We start from the raw sequence: 14,162 nt of genomic DNA, 5'->3' as shown, positions 1-14,162 counted from the left end.
GGATAGCTGAATATTTTGTGACCGTTTTAAAGTTTGTTTGGTGTCTGTAAGTGAAAGTATGAAGGAGCTGAAAGTTTTGGCAGAACGTGTGTTTTGAAGCGGGAAAAAGGATGTTCTCCTAGACTTCAATGTTTAAAAAAAAGTGTCTAAAAGCTTAATATTTTAAAAAGTATAAATAGTACAAAAAAACTTGAAGTCCCATCGTTAGCTGAACGAGATGAACATTTTAAAAGTTGAATGGTCTCAATAGCTGAAAGTATGCAGAAGTTACGCAGAGCCAAAAAACGTACGGAATAATAATAAAAAACGACTAGAAAATGCATTTCCTGAGGAAAATGCGAGTGGGAATGCCGAATTGCTGAGCCTGCACCAAAGCCATTCACCATAACCACTACACTATCTTTAGGACACACAGCTCCTTTCTCTATCTGCAAAGTAGAGAGTATCCTGACTTCCTGGTCGCCCCTCCCCCTCAAGAGTTTCCCCCCCCCCCCCCCCCCCCCCCAGGTCAGTGAGGAGGACTTCACTGAGGTAAGTAAGGAAAGCTATTTATGGAAAGAAATACCATTACAAACGCCTTTTAATTCACAGACCAAATACATGAATTACGCCTTCAAACAAACCTTAATAAATCCACAACCGTACATGCGGTCGATACAGCGACTTCACCGTTTGAAAGACACGGCCCTTGTGAACGCATCGATATGAAATTTATGTTGATAAACTTAAAAATGTGGCCATGTCAGCGATTTAGAAAAGAGTGTCTTTGTGTGTTTTGCAGGAACATTTTTTTAGATTTTTTAACATGAGAGTCAATGAGAGAAAATTTCAGGCTGTTGTCCTTTAGAAGCTCCAGGAACTAAAACTAAAATACATATCACAAAACTGATCACATTGCCTGAAACCAGACAACAATACCTACGTTTTGATATATAAAATTGTGTATGACAAGTAGATCTTGTGGGCGTGAGAGCAATTTGTTTCCCCTTTTTTTAAAGATAATTTTTTTTGTGGATGATTTCCACTGTAAAGGTCACATGACACACTCTAAACCTGCTCCATAGGATTACATTATAACCGATAAAATTTTCTGAAAAAATTACTAAACGTAAATTGCGTTTTCACAAAAACCGTAAAAGATATCAATCTAAAAAGTCATGTTTGGATAGCTGAATATTTTGTGACCGCTTTAAAGTTTGTTTGGTGTCTGTAAGTGAAAGTATTAAGGAGCTGAAACTTTTGGCAGAACGTGTGTTTTGAAGCGGTAAAAAGCATGTTCTCATTGACTTCAATGGGGAGGAATTTTGGGGCTCTTGTCCTTTAGAAGCTCCTGGAACTAAAAGTCAAATGCCTATCACAAAACTGATCACATTGCCTGGAACGAGACAGAAAAAAGGATTTTTGTACTCACCGTAAAATCCATTTCTCTGAGTTCATAGACGGACACAGCCTTCATTGACCTTAGGGTTATGCTTCTTCCTACCAGGAGATTTAGGCAGAATTCTACAGCACTTAAGGTGTTAAAAACTTTCCTTCATGCTGCTCCTCCCAGGGGGCGTGGCTCCCCCAGGCATAACCCACACCCTGCTTTAGCAGCCTCAGTTCGTAACAAGCAGTACAAACAAAGGAGGGGTGGGTGCTGTGTCCGTCTATGAACTCAGAGAAATGGATTTTACGGTGAGTACAAAAATCCTTTTTTCTCTTTCGTTCATAGACGGACACAGCCTTCATTGACCTTAGGGACGTCCCCAAGCAGTGTCAAAAAAATGCGAGGGGTGGGAAAAATAACACAGCAAAAACAGGTTACACCCCAAACAAAAACCGGAGTTACTCAACGGAGGAACTCCAACCTTAAACTGCCGCCTGTAACACCCTGCGGCCAATGGAGGCATCCGAAGATGCACTCACATCCACCATATAAAACTTTAAAAAAACGTGGACCGACGACCAGGTCGCAGCCTTACACACCAGTAACACAGAGGCTTGGTGTCGGAAAGCCCAAGAGGCCCCGATCGCCCTGGTCGAATGCGCCATGACCCGAAAGGGGGGCGCCCGCCCTTCAGGGCATAGGCCTGAAGCACAATCCGTCGGATCCACCTGGAAATGGTGGCCGACGAAACTGCCAGGCCCTTACTGGGACCGGACACAGACACGAACAGCGAGTCCGACATCCGGAACGGAGCTGTCGCCGACAAGTAAACTCGAAGGGCCCGAACCACATCCAAAGAATGTAAAGTGGCCTCCTTCAGGTTCTTCGGCTGAGGACACAAGGATGGAAGAACAATGTCCACATCCAAGTGAAAAGCCGAAACGACCTTAGGGAGAAAAACGGCTGCGGCCGCAGCACCACCTCATCCTTACGGATGACCAAGCAGGGAGCCTTGCAAGACAAGGCCACCAGAACAGACAGACACCCGTCTGATCGAGGTAATTGCTACCAGAAATAAAATCACCTTTTGTGACAATAAAACAAAAAACCTCCCGAATGTCCTCAAAGGGAGCATCCCGAAGCACTGAAAGGACTAAATTCAAGTCCCATGGGGGTAATGGAGGGCGCACCGGAGGGGCCACCTGCCAGACCCCCTGACCCAACGCACGCACCCAGGAGTGCTATGCCAAGGGTCGCTGCAAGTAAAAAACAGCCAGAGCAGAAATCTGGCTCCTAACCGTACGTAAGGCGAGAGCCTGAACCACTCCCTGCTGCAAAGACAGCAGAATCCTGTACACAACGCATGTACGAGAGTGCCAGTTCATCTCCCCACACACAGAGAAGTAGGCCTTCCATGTATGAGGAAAAAACCTACGTGAGGTAGACCTCCGTGCAGGCAGCACGGTAGAGACCACCGAGCCCAATAGGCCTCGGTCCTTAAGCCCCTGGCTCTCAACAGCCACGCCGCTAAGGCCGGTGGCTGTGAAACAGGGTGGAAGATTGGACCCTGTAACAGAAAATCAATTCCCAGGGGAAGACGCTAGGGGGCGTCTGCCAGCAGACGCACCTGGTCCGCGTACCAGAAGCGATGCGGCCAATCTGGGGCAATCAGGACCGATAGAATCCCTACAGCTTCTACTCTGCGCAGCAGGCGAGGAAGAAGCTTCCGAGGAGGGAAGGTGTAAAGTAGGCGACAGCGACCCCAAGGAGCCACCAACGCGCCTGACGCGTCCGCCCACGGGTCCTTAAACCTGGCCACGAACCGTGGCACCTACCGATATAGAGACGGGACGCTAGAAGGTCCACGTCCGGAGTGCCCCACTTTCGGCACAGACCCCGAAACACCTGCGGGTGGAGAGACCACTCTCCTTGGCCCAGTGCAGTGCGACTTAGGTAGTCGGCTAGCCAATTCCGTATTCCCGGAATGTACCCGGCCGATAGAGCCGGAACGGACCCTTCGGCCCACCGAAAGGATGCACGCGACCCCCGTCGCTGCAACAGAACTCCGTGTGCCTCCCTGATGATCAACCTACGCCACGGACGTGGTGTTATCGGACAGGATCCTGACCGGTCGGCCCTGTAGATCCAGGGACCACCTGGTAAGGCAAAGCTTGATTGCTCGGAGCTCCAGAACGTTGATCAGTAGGCAGGACTCCACCTGAGTCCAGTGCCCCTGGGCTGACTGGGTGCCCCGAGCGCCCCTCCCCAACCGGAGAGGCTGGCATCCGTCGTGACCACTGTCCAGTGGCCTGCAGAAAAATGACTTTCCGGCCCGAAGCACCGGAAACGCCAGCCACCATACCAGGGGAGACATGATCAGATGACTCAACTGAATCTGGTAATCCAGAGATGACGGAAGCTAGTCCCATCGTGACAGCAGTTCCCTCCGTAGTACCCTGGCGTGGAATTGGGCATACGGAACCGCCTCGAAAGAGGCTACCAACTGACCCAGAACCTTCCTGCAGAATCGCAGAGATGACCGCTTCTGGGTCGGCAACTGCTGCACAGCAGATAGCAGAGTCTGAAGTTTTTTCCGCTAGGAGAAAAACACTCCCGCCCCGGAGGAATCCAGGACCAGTCTCAGGTATCCCTGAGACGGAATCAACCCTGATTTCAGGACAATCCAGAAACCAGCCGAACACTCGGAGAGCCTGACACGTGATAGACACGGCTCCACCAATGCAGAGCTCGAAGAAGCTCGTAGGAGAATGTCGTCCAGACATCCCATGATAACAAACCCCCGCTGTCACAGCCGGGCCAGTATCGGAAACTCAATCTTGTACCCCAAGGAAAACACTTCGCAATGCGAAGCCAGTCTCCCACCCGAGACACGGGCGGTAGCAGACCTTCAGGCGGAAGCAGGTATGTCCGCAGACTTGTTAGGCATGCGGTATCCGGTGCGCTGCTACCCCGCAGCGGGGATTCAAGCACCATGTAGACCTACCCCCACCGCACAGGGCGAGCGAAAAAACGCTCGGAGGTAGGCAAGGAGGGTCCTTGCACAGGGCGAGGTCCCTAGCCCTTCCCAAACCGTGGGAACAGCATGCGCTTACCACCTGTGGCATCCTCAATGATGCCAGTCAGGGAAGACCCAAAAGGACCGTTCACCCTTAACGGTGATCACCAAGGCCACCTTAGAGGTCCTTCTTCCAGCTCCTGCAGCAGGAGCTTCGCCCTTTTAGTCGGGGCCTGCCAGGGCCCCGGCCAGAGCCGGCCTCACCGCCGAACCCACCACCGTGAATAGGGAGCGGGCCACGGCCTCCACTCTCCTATCAGCGGGATCCTGAAATGCAGGAGCCCCTTCCACAGGCAATGTGGTGGCCTTGCGCAGTCTGGACACAGGGGGTCCACTGGCGGAGGAGAGACCTACTTTTTTTTTTTTTTTAAAGCCCCCCTCAAGGGGGTAACGGGTTGCAAAGTTTTTTGGACAAACTTTTTGCGGTGCATCCCATTCCTTGTATAACATATAGTCCAAATAAGGAACACAAGGAAACACTTCAGCGATGCGTGGTAGTCTGCTGGTACTGACACGGAGGTGTCTCCGCCACATCCTCAATTTTTAGAGCCTCACGCACCGCAGAAACAAGAGCTCCAACAAATTCTTGCCAGCAACTGACTGCAGCAGAGTCATCCTCACTATCCATAAGGGTTAAAACCCGCAGCCTCTGACATAACAGAACCAGAAAAAAACAGCGATTCTGTGTCATCCCCAGAAGCAGGCTTCAGGGAGGGGGCGCTTTTTTACCCCCCATCCGGGCACTAGCTGCTTCAAACCTGGCAAGAAACCCAGGACAGCCAACATAACAGATGTGGCAGGGGGAGGGGCGTTAAGGGTTAACTCAGGCATAGCTTGAGTTCCATAGTGTCAGCGCTGAGTCACCCACCCTGCAAGGCAGGACAAAAAAACCCCACTGGTCACCTCCTTGCTGCTATTGCAGAGCATGGGGGCCCCCGGTATTCACCACCCCACCCAGCTGCAGAGGGAGCTGAAAAACCTCAGGTGTGCTCTGATGTGCTGACTGTGATGTGTATTCACCTCATGGAAGATTCACAGCACTAAAACTGTAACAGCACTAAAACTGACCAGAGGCTGTGCCGAGTCATCTCAGGGAAGAATCACATCGTTACCAAGGAGATTTCCAAGATGGCCACCATCTGAGGTAAAAATTACCTCATAGAACACAGCAGCACTGACTGCTTTGTTACCTCAGAAAAGAATCACAGCGTTACCAAGGAGATTTCCAAGACGGCCGCTGTCTGAGGTAAAAATTACCTCATAGAACACAGCAGCCCTGACTGCTTTGTCTGTTACCTCAGAAAAGAATCACAGCGTTACCAAGGAGATTTCCAAGACGGCCGCTGTCTGAGGTAAAAATTACCTCATAGAACACAGCAGCACACAGCAGCACCCCCCCAGAGTAACAACACAGTCCCCCTAACACACGGGCCCCGGTGGTAACAAAGAAAACCCAGGAGGCCCCCCTTCACAGCCACTACCCAGTCAGGGGAAGGAGGGAGAGGAAGGGGAGAGAGGAAAGCAGGGCGGACCCTCAGTCGACCTCCCCAGGGAAACCACCAGCCAGACCACTTACCTGAGTAAGGGGCCACTACTTACCTGTCCTGCGACTACCCGGCTGGAGGTATCCCAGACAGAACCAACGTCCGTAAACGGCATGGCTGTCGGCCAGACACACTGTGACAAAGCCATAGAGACCGGTCATATGTGTGCCCTAGAACCAAAGTTCCCCGGCCGCCCCTGGAGCAATGGGGCCTGTCGTGGACGTCCCAAAGCTGAGCTGAGGGCCGGCACACGCTCGAAGGCCGAACATGGGGGGACTACAAGAGTCGAGGACCCAGCCTGTCACCCAGTCGGCTGTTGATAGAAGAATCGCAGGATTCAAAAATGCAGGAACAAAATAATAAAAAAAGCGAGAAAAATCGCCAGAAAAAAACTCCAGAGTCCAGGAACTCCAGAGATAGCCTTGACCTCCTGTCGTTAGGCAGAAAACAAACTGAGGCTGCTAAAGCAGGGTGTGGGTTATGCCTGGGGGAGCCACGCCCCCTGGGAGGAGCAGCATGAAGGAAAGTTTTTAACACCTTAAGTGCTGTAGAATTCTGCCTAAATCTCCTGGTAGGAAGAAGCATAACCCTAAGGTCAATGAAGGCTGTGTCCGTCTATGAACGAAAGAGAAATACCTACGTTTTGATATATAAATTGTGTATGGACAAGTAGATCTTGTGGGCGTGAGAGCAATTTGTTCCCCCTTTTTTTAAAGATAATTTTTTTTCAATGATCTGCACTGTAATGGTCACATGACACACTGTAAAGCTGCTCCATAGGAACACATTATAACCGATAAAATTTTCTAAAAAAAACACTAAACGTAAATTGCTTTTTCACAAAAAACGTAAAAGATATGAATCTAAAAAGTCATTTTCGGATAGCTGAATATTTTGTGACCGTTTTAAAGTTTGTTTGGTGTCTGTAAGTGAAAGTATGAAGGAGAAGAAGCATTTGGCAGCACATGAGATTTTAAGGCGTAAAAAGCATGTTCTCATTGACTTCAATGTTAAAAAAAAAAAAAGTGTCTAAAAGCTTAATATTTTAATAGTTGAATGGTCTCAATAGCTGAAAGTATGCAGAAGTTACGCAGAGCCAAAAAACGTACGGAATAAAATTAAAATTAAGAATAATACATTTACGAATATCAATACTGGGAATGCTTATTAAAGCATTCCCACTAAATATCAATACTGGGAATGCTTAAAGCATTCCCACTAATAATAAACTTACGGATATCAATACTGGGAATGCTTATTAAAGCATTCCCAATAAAAATAATAAAAAACGAATATCAATACTGGGAATGCTTATTAAAGTATTCCCACTAATTAAGAAGAATAAAAAAATAAATATCAATACTGGGAATGCTTTTTAAAGCATTCCCACTAATGATATAGTACTACTGGTATCTGTGGGATCAATGAGACAGGGATCGGATTCAGTAGCCAGATCTATTAAATCCTGCAAAGCACAAACATCTTTGAACATAGTAGGAGGGGACAAAGACTCACCGATTTCCGGACTGTCAGAGGGGACATGTGGAATATCAGACATGGAGGTGTTAAAATGTTTTTTCAAGGTAAGGCTTCTAGAAAACTTGACATCTAAAAGAGTCCCAAAAAGGTTAAAATGTTTGCTGGGGCAAAAATGGAGTCCTTTAGAAAGCAAAGTTGTTTCATCAGCGCTGAGGATTCTGTTGGAGATGTTGAGCACATTATTTACTATGACGCCTAGATATTTGAACTGAGAGACCAGATTTAGTGGGGTATTAGTTGGCAGTGCGACGTCCGCAGAGGAGAGTGGGAATAAAACAGACTTGCCCCAATTAATACAGACACCGGAAAAACTGATCTATGATAGACAGGGCCCCCCCCCAGGGAGTCCCTGTCGTTCTGTAGATACAGAAGGGTATTGCCGGCATACAGTGAAAGCCTCTCCTGTACCGGGCCCACGGACATCCCATCCTGCGCCTCCGAAGAGCGCATGAGGATCGCCATCGGCTCGATGGCCAATGCAAAGAGGGCCGGGGACAGGGGGCACCCCTGCCGCGTACCTCTGTGCAGCGAGGGTTGACCCCGTCTGGACTCCCTCAGAGAACTGTACAGGGCCTGGACCCGCAAAATAAAGCCGAACCGGTGTAAGACCTCCCATAGTAACCTAAGTGTGGGACTATCTAACAAAAAAAGAAAAAAAAAAAAACTGTGGCATGCTGGAAGTAGGAAGAGTGATACTGGGCAGACAATTTTCTTTGTTTGTGTCCAAAGCCTCCTGTAAGTGGCAATATAACCCAACAATCCATAAATTTCTCTGTCCTTAAAGCAGGGTTTAACAAATTTGCTTGGAATCTAGGAGATAGCTAAAAAAGTTAGGAGCTTTGGGTATCAATTTACTTGGCGTAACATTATCTTTCACAATATAAAAAGAAAATTGGGCTAACTTTACTGTTGTCTTATTTTTCTTAATTAAAAAAAAGTGTATTTTTTACAAAAAAAGTGCACTTGTAAGACCGATACACAAATACGGTGCGACAGAAAATTATTGCAACGACCACCATTTTATTCTCTACGGTGTTAGAAAAAAAATATATATATAATGTTTGGGGGGTTCTAATTAGAAAGAAGGAGATGGCAGTGAAAAAACACATTCGAACTGCTGTTTTTTGCTACTTGTAATGTAACCTGTAATACAAACCGCCACCACAAGATGGCCACTCCTAGATTCCTTCTGCAGGCCTCAGCTTCCTTCTGTGAAGGCCGCAAAGCCGCGGCCTCAATAACTGGCCAGCCCGCCGGCCGGTAATTGAGGCCGCGGCTTTGCGGCCTTCTGCTGGCCTCAGCTTCCTTCTGTGAAGGCCGCGGCCTCAATTACCGGCGGGCGCTGGCCCGCCTCCATTGCGCCGGCTGGTAATTGAGGCCGCAGCTTTGCAGCCTTCTGCAGCCCTAAGCTTCCCCAGGCACCAGGTCACAATTGCGACCTGGCACCCAGATTTTGGCGAGGCCTGCCTTAAAGGAATGTTAAACGCTGATTTATACACATTCAGCTAGGGCTTGAAGTCCCACAGAAACTGGAGTTTCTTTTGCTTTCTATGCAGTTATTAATTCACAAGTACCAAACGCAAATTTGATCAACATGAATTATTCTATTACAGGTCTAAATTGAGTTCCCTTGGGCACCCATTTCTTTACAAATACAGCTAAACAATGTTAGGAAATGGTTTTAGTATTGTGTGCTTAACCACTTAAGACCCGGACCATTATGCAGGTTAAGGACCTTTTTGCGATTTGGCACTGCGTCGCTTTAACTGACAATTGCGCGGTCGTGCGACGTGGCTCCCAAACAAAACTGGCGTCCTTTTTTTCCCACAAATAGAGCTTTCTGACACATTTTTGGGACCATTGTCATTTTCACAGCAAAAAGTGCTATAAAAATGCACCTATTACTGTGAAAATGACAATTGCAGTTTAGGAGTTAACCACTAGGGGGTACTGTAGGGGTTCAGTGTGACCTCATATGCGTTTCTAACTGTAAGGGGGCGGGGCTGGACGTGTGACATCAGTGATAGTCTTTCCCTATATCAGGGAACAGATGATCACTGCCACAATGAAGAACGAGGAAGGTGTGTTTACACACACACACACACACACACACACACACACACACCTCTCCCCGTTCTTCAGCTCCGGTGACTGATCGCAGGACACCGGCGGCGATCGGGTCCCGCAGCTTCAGACCGGGTCACGAGCTCACAGCTGGGCCTTAAAGAGACACGTACAGGTACGTGCTTGTGCCCAGCCGTGCCATTCTGCCAACGTATATTGTCGGTAGGGGGTCCTTAAGTGGTTAAAATAAGGTTGTGCTTGTGGTGTTCAAATACTGTATATAGCATATGTAATTTTCATGTTCATCCATGTTGTATGCCATTCTTAGTATTTTGTTGTGGTGATTTCATGTTCATTTGTATTAAAATGTTTGTTGAGGTTTTATGTAGAATTGGAAGCAGTTTATATATTATAGCAGCATGACACAGCTGTGCCTCCTGTCTAGAGCAGTGGTCTCTAAACTGTGGCCCGGGGGCCAGATGCTGCTTTTTGCTCGCCTTTATCCGACCCTTGGGGCACTTTTCCCTCCAAACCACACCAATGATGGGCAACATTCCTCCCACTGACACCATCAATGGGGGAATTATTCCTTACACTCATACCAAGAATAAGGCACTTTTCCTCTAACTAAAAGCAAAGATAGGGCATTGTTTACTCCACTGATGGAGGCGTTTTTTACTTTTTTTACTTTTAGTTTAGTTAAAGTGTATGGAAGATGTACAACCCAGCTGGTACTGCGTCTGTTGGACAAAAACATTTGATTGTTATTCACAGGTGCCAACAAACAAGCAGATCATATGCATATAATTTCAGATATTTTATAGTGTACATATGATACAGAAGACCAAGTTCATATTTTAAACAATGTGAATAAACCCCATATTTAAAAAGGCAATTTCTCACCATTGGACAATGCTTGTTGAAGTTCATTATCAGATATAGTACCACTTCGGTCTGTGTCCACTCTGAGAAAAAAAAACAAAAAACAGATGGTTTGAACAAAACAACTACAATTAAAAAAGGAATATATCCAACCAAAAACTTTTCTCTTTTCCTTAGGATAGAAAAGGGAAGGAGAGAATTTCTGCCAAGATGTTTTTCACTGTTGCTCCACTGGGGAGATTTCTTTTTTTTTTTAAATGTTTATTTATACATAGCAAGAAACTGGTCCACATGAACCATAACATGAACATTACAATGATTGCACCGTCAAGAACATAAATACAGAGGAGGACAACATTTCGGGGACGTTATCTGTCACAAATAGAGAAGTAGGTATACCAGGGTGAATCCCTTCAACGCCTCACCTCCCCGTCCTCAGTAGCACGACTCTCGTACAACTCTTGTCGAGAGTCCAGAGCTGATGAGGTGCGATATGTCAATAAGGAGCAGTGGGCACAGTTCCCCCCATTTTCCTTTTTCTAAGTGCCAGCAAATAGAGAGAGAAGAAGAAAGTAGAGTGCAGGTGCCGCATAGAGTGCGGCTAGAGGAGGACAGGAAAGAGTTGTATAGCAGAGAAGAGGTGAAAGGGGGGGGGGGGGGGGGAGTCACGAGTATGGAATTCACGAGCCCGGGCAGAAACCGGGCATTGGTGGTCCACTCCAGGAGGTCTCTCTGGTAGTCTGTCTCCCGGCCTAAGCGGTAACAGTTTCCGACCGTCTAGGGGTTACCTCTGAGGGCCTGGCCCTCCGCCGAGTACTTAAAAAAGTTCCATAACTTCCACGTCTGAGAGTACCGTTCGGTCCTGTCTTGTTTTGTCAGAATCAGGTCTTCCATTGCGTTAATGTCGTCCACCTTCTGTAGCCACATGGCTACCATTGGTGGGTTTGGGGACCGCCAGCAGAGCGGTATACACGCCTTTGCTGCGTCCAGTAGGTGGCGAACAACCGACTTCTTGTATATTCGCGCTGGGGTGTCGTTTGTGTGTAGGCACTGGGGAGATTTCTATTTTTTTTTGCCCAAAAGACAATGGTCATCGCGACAAGAGACGTCTCCAAGGGAGACACATACAGCAATAAAACATGCAAACTGCAGGCAGATGTGTCATGGGTGGGATTCGAACCAGCGTCCCTTTTTGCCGCTAGGTGAAAGTGCTATCCACTACACCACTGTGCTGCACGAACATGTATCTAGAGATGTAGGTTCGTAGGTTCTTGTGTCCACTTGTGAAAATACAAGTGGGTCATGGCTAGGGATGAGCTGAACACCCCCACGGTAGGGATGAGCCTTATGGGTTTGACATTAGGAGAGGTAACTGTCAGCGCAGATACAAAGTACATGTATGGGCAGAAGTATGGTGATTAGTCCATTAGAAATAATAGTAACAGGCAGTTCAATGGTTAAAAATGCAGGTGATTTGGCTGTTTAATGGCGGCTGCTGTCCTCAGAGAGCTGACTCTGTGGTAAACAAAAGAGGGGTAGAGAAAAGAAGCGCCACCTAAGTGCAGTATTAAAGAGGTTCTTTTAATGACACATTTTACAAAACACACTTACAAGAAGGTAAGGAAAGAAGACTCATCTGTAACATCCTGTAGTCCTCGTCCCGGATCCATGGGCTGCTTAGAAGTGAAGAAAGCACAAAGGCTGACCAGGCCAATAGAAGGAGCAGTGGCTCCGAGCGCGTTGCCCAATCAGCCTTTGTTCTCCCTGTCTGACCCTCCTTCCCGGAAGTGTTCCTCGGAAGTAATCACGTGACCTGTCAGGCTGGAACAGGCTTCATCCTGATGGCCACAGGACAGGCCTGAAGACTCCACACATTTTGCTTTCTTCACTTCTAAGCAGCCCATGGATCCGGGACGAGGACTACAGGATGTTACAGATGAGCCTTCTTTCCTTACCTTCTTGTAAGTGTGTTTTGTACAATGTGTCATTAAAAGAACCTCTTTAATACTGCACTTAGGTGGCGCTTCCTTTCTCTACCCCTCTTTTGACTCAAACATTGGCTGTTCGCCCTTTCGGCGAACAAATTTGGGGTGTTCGCGGCAAATTCGAAAAGCAGCGGACCACCCTTTAAAAGTCTATAGGAGAGAATGATAGAATGTTAATTTTAAAGGTTAACCCCTTCCCGACCGCCGCATGTACATATACGTCGGCAGAATGGCATGTACAGGCACATTGGCGTACCTGTATGTCCCTGCCTAGACGTGGGTCGGGGGTCCGATCGGGACCCCCCCCGCGACTTACGGCGGTCGGGTCCCCTCGGGGAGCGATCCGGGACGACGGCGCGGCTATTTGTTTATAGCCGCTCCGTCGCGATCGCTCCCCAGAGCTGAAGAACGGGGAGAGCCGTGTGTAAACACGGCTTCCCCGTGCTTCACTATGGCGCTGCATCGATCGAGTGATCCCTTATATAGGGAGACTCGATCGATGACGTCATTCCTACAGCCACACCCCCCTACAGTTGTAAACACACACACAGTGTACACCAAATCCTACAGCGCCACCTGTGGTTAACTCCCAAACTGCAACTGTCATTTTCACAATAAAGAATGCAATTTAAATGCATTTTTTGCTGTGAAAATGACAAAAATCCCCAAAATGGGTCAAAATTGTCCGAAGTGTCCGCCATAATGTCGCAGTCACGGAAAAAAAAAAAAAAAAAAAAAAAAAAAAAAAAAAAAAATCGCTGATCGCCGCCATTAGTAGTAAAAAAAAAAAAATTAATAAAAAATGCAATAAAACTATCCCCTATTTTGTAAACGCTATAAATTTTGCGCAAACCAATCGATAAACGCTTATTGCAATTTTTTTTACCAAAAATAGGTACAAGAATACGTATCGCCCTAAACTGAGGAAAAAAAAAAATTTATATATGTTTTTGGGGGATATTTATTATAGCAAAAAGTAAAAAATATTGAATTTTTTTCAAAATTGTCGCTCTATTTTTGTTTATAGCGCAAAAAATAAAAACCGCCGAGGTGATCAAATACCACCAAAAGAAAGCTCTATTTGTGGGGAAAAAAGGACGCCAATTTTGTTTGGGAGCCACGTCGCACGACCGCGCAATTGTCTGTTAAAGCGACGCAGTCCCAAACTGTAAAAACACCTTGGGTCTTTAGGCAGCAATATGGTCCGGGGCTTAAGTGGTTAATATGCAAGTTATTGTCATAAAAAGTGTTTGGTGACCCGGCCCTGCCCCAGGGGACATGTATCCATGCAAAAAAAAGGTTTGAAAAACTGCATTTTTTTCAGGAGCAGCGATTTTAATAATGCTTAACCACTTCCGTACCGTAGGATGTCATATGACGTCCTGGACATCAGTGGGGGATATCTGAAGGATGCCTGCAGCTACACCACTGTGCTCCTAGGGGCAGCACAGTGGTGTAGTGCAGTGTTTCTCAACTCCAGTCCTCAAGGCGCACCAACAGGTCTTGTTTTTAGGCTTTCCATTATTTTGCACAGGTGATTTTATCAGTTTCACTGCCTTAGTAATTACCACAGCAGTTTCATCTGAGGGAAATCCTGAAAACATGACCTGTTGGTGCGCCCTGAGGACTGGAGTTGAGAAACACTGGTGTAGTGGTTAGCACTTTCACTTAGCAGCAAAAGGTTCGCTGGTTCAAATCCAGAC

At 47.1% G+C, this 14,162-nt stretch overlaps 1 protein-coding gene across 1 annotated transcript in view; it reads right to left on the bottom strand.

Annotated features, from left to right (window-relative positions):
• Nucleotides 1–14,162, bottom strand: part of PDCD6 (programmed cell death 6) — a 247,390-nt gene that overhangs the window by 187,669 nt on the left and 45,559 nt on the right. The window contains exon 2 of the mRNA XM_040353418.1: nucleotides 10,496–10,557. Coding sequence (XP_040209352.1) covers nucleotides 10,496–10,557 — 62 coding nt within the window. The remainder of the gene's footprint in view (nucleotides 1–10,495; nucleotides 10,558–14,162) is intronic.

This window comes from Rana temporaria, chromosome 5 (genome assembly GCF_905171775.1).
Source record: "Rana temporaria chromosome 5, aRanTem1.1, whole genome shotgun sequence".
Taxonomy (NCBI): Eukaryota; Metazoa; Chordata; class Amphibia; order Anura; family Ranidae; genus Rana; species Rana temporaria.
This window is presented reverse-complemented; position numbering and strand designations above follow the sequence as displayed.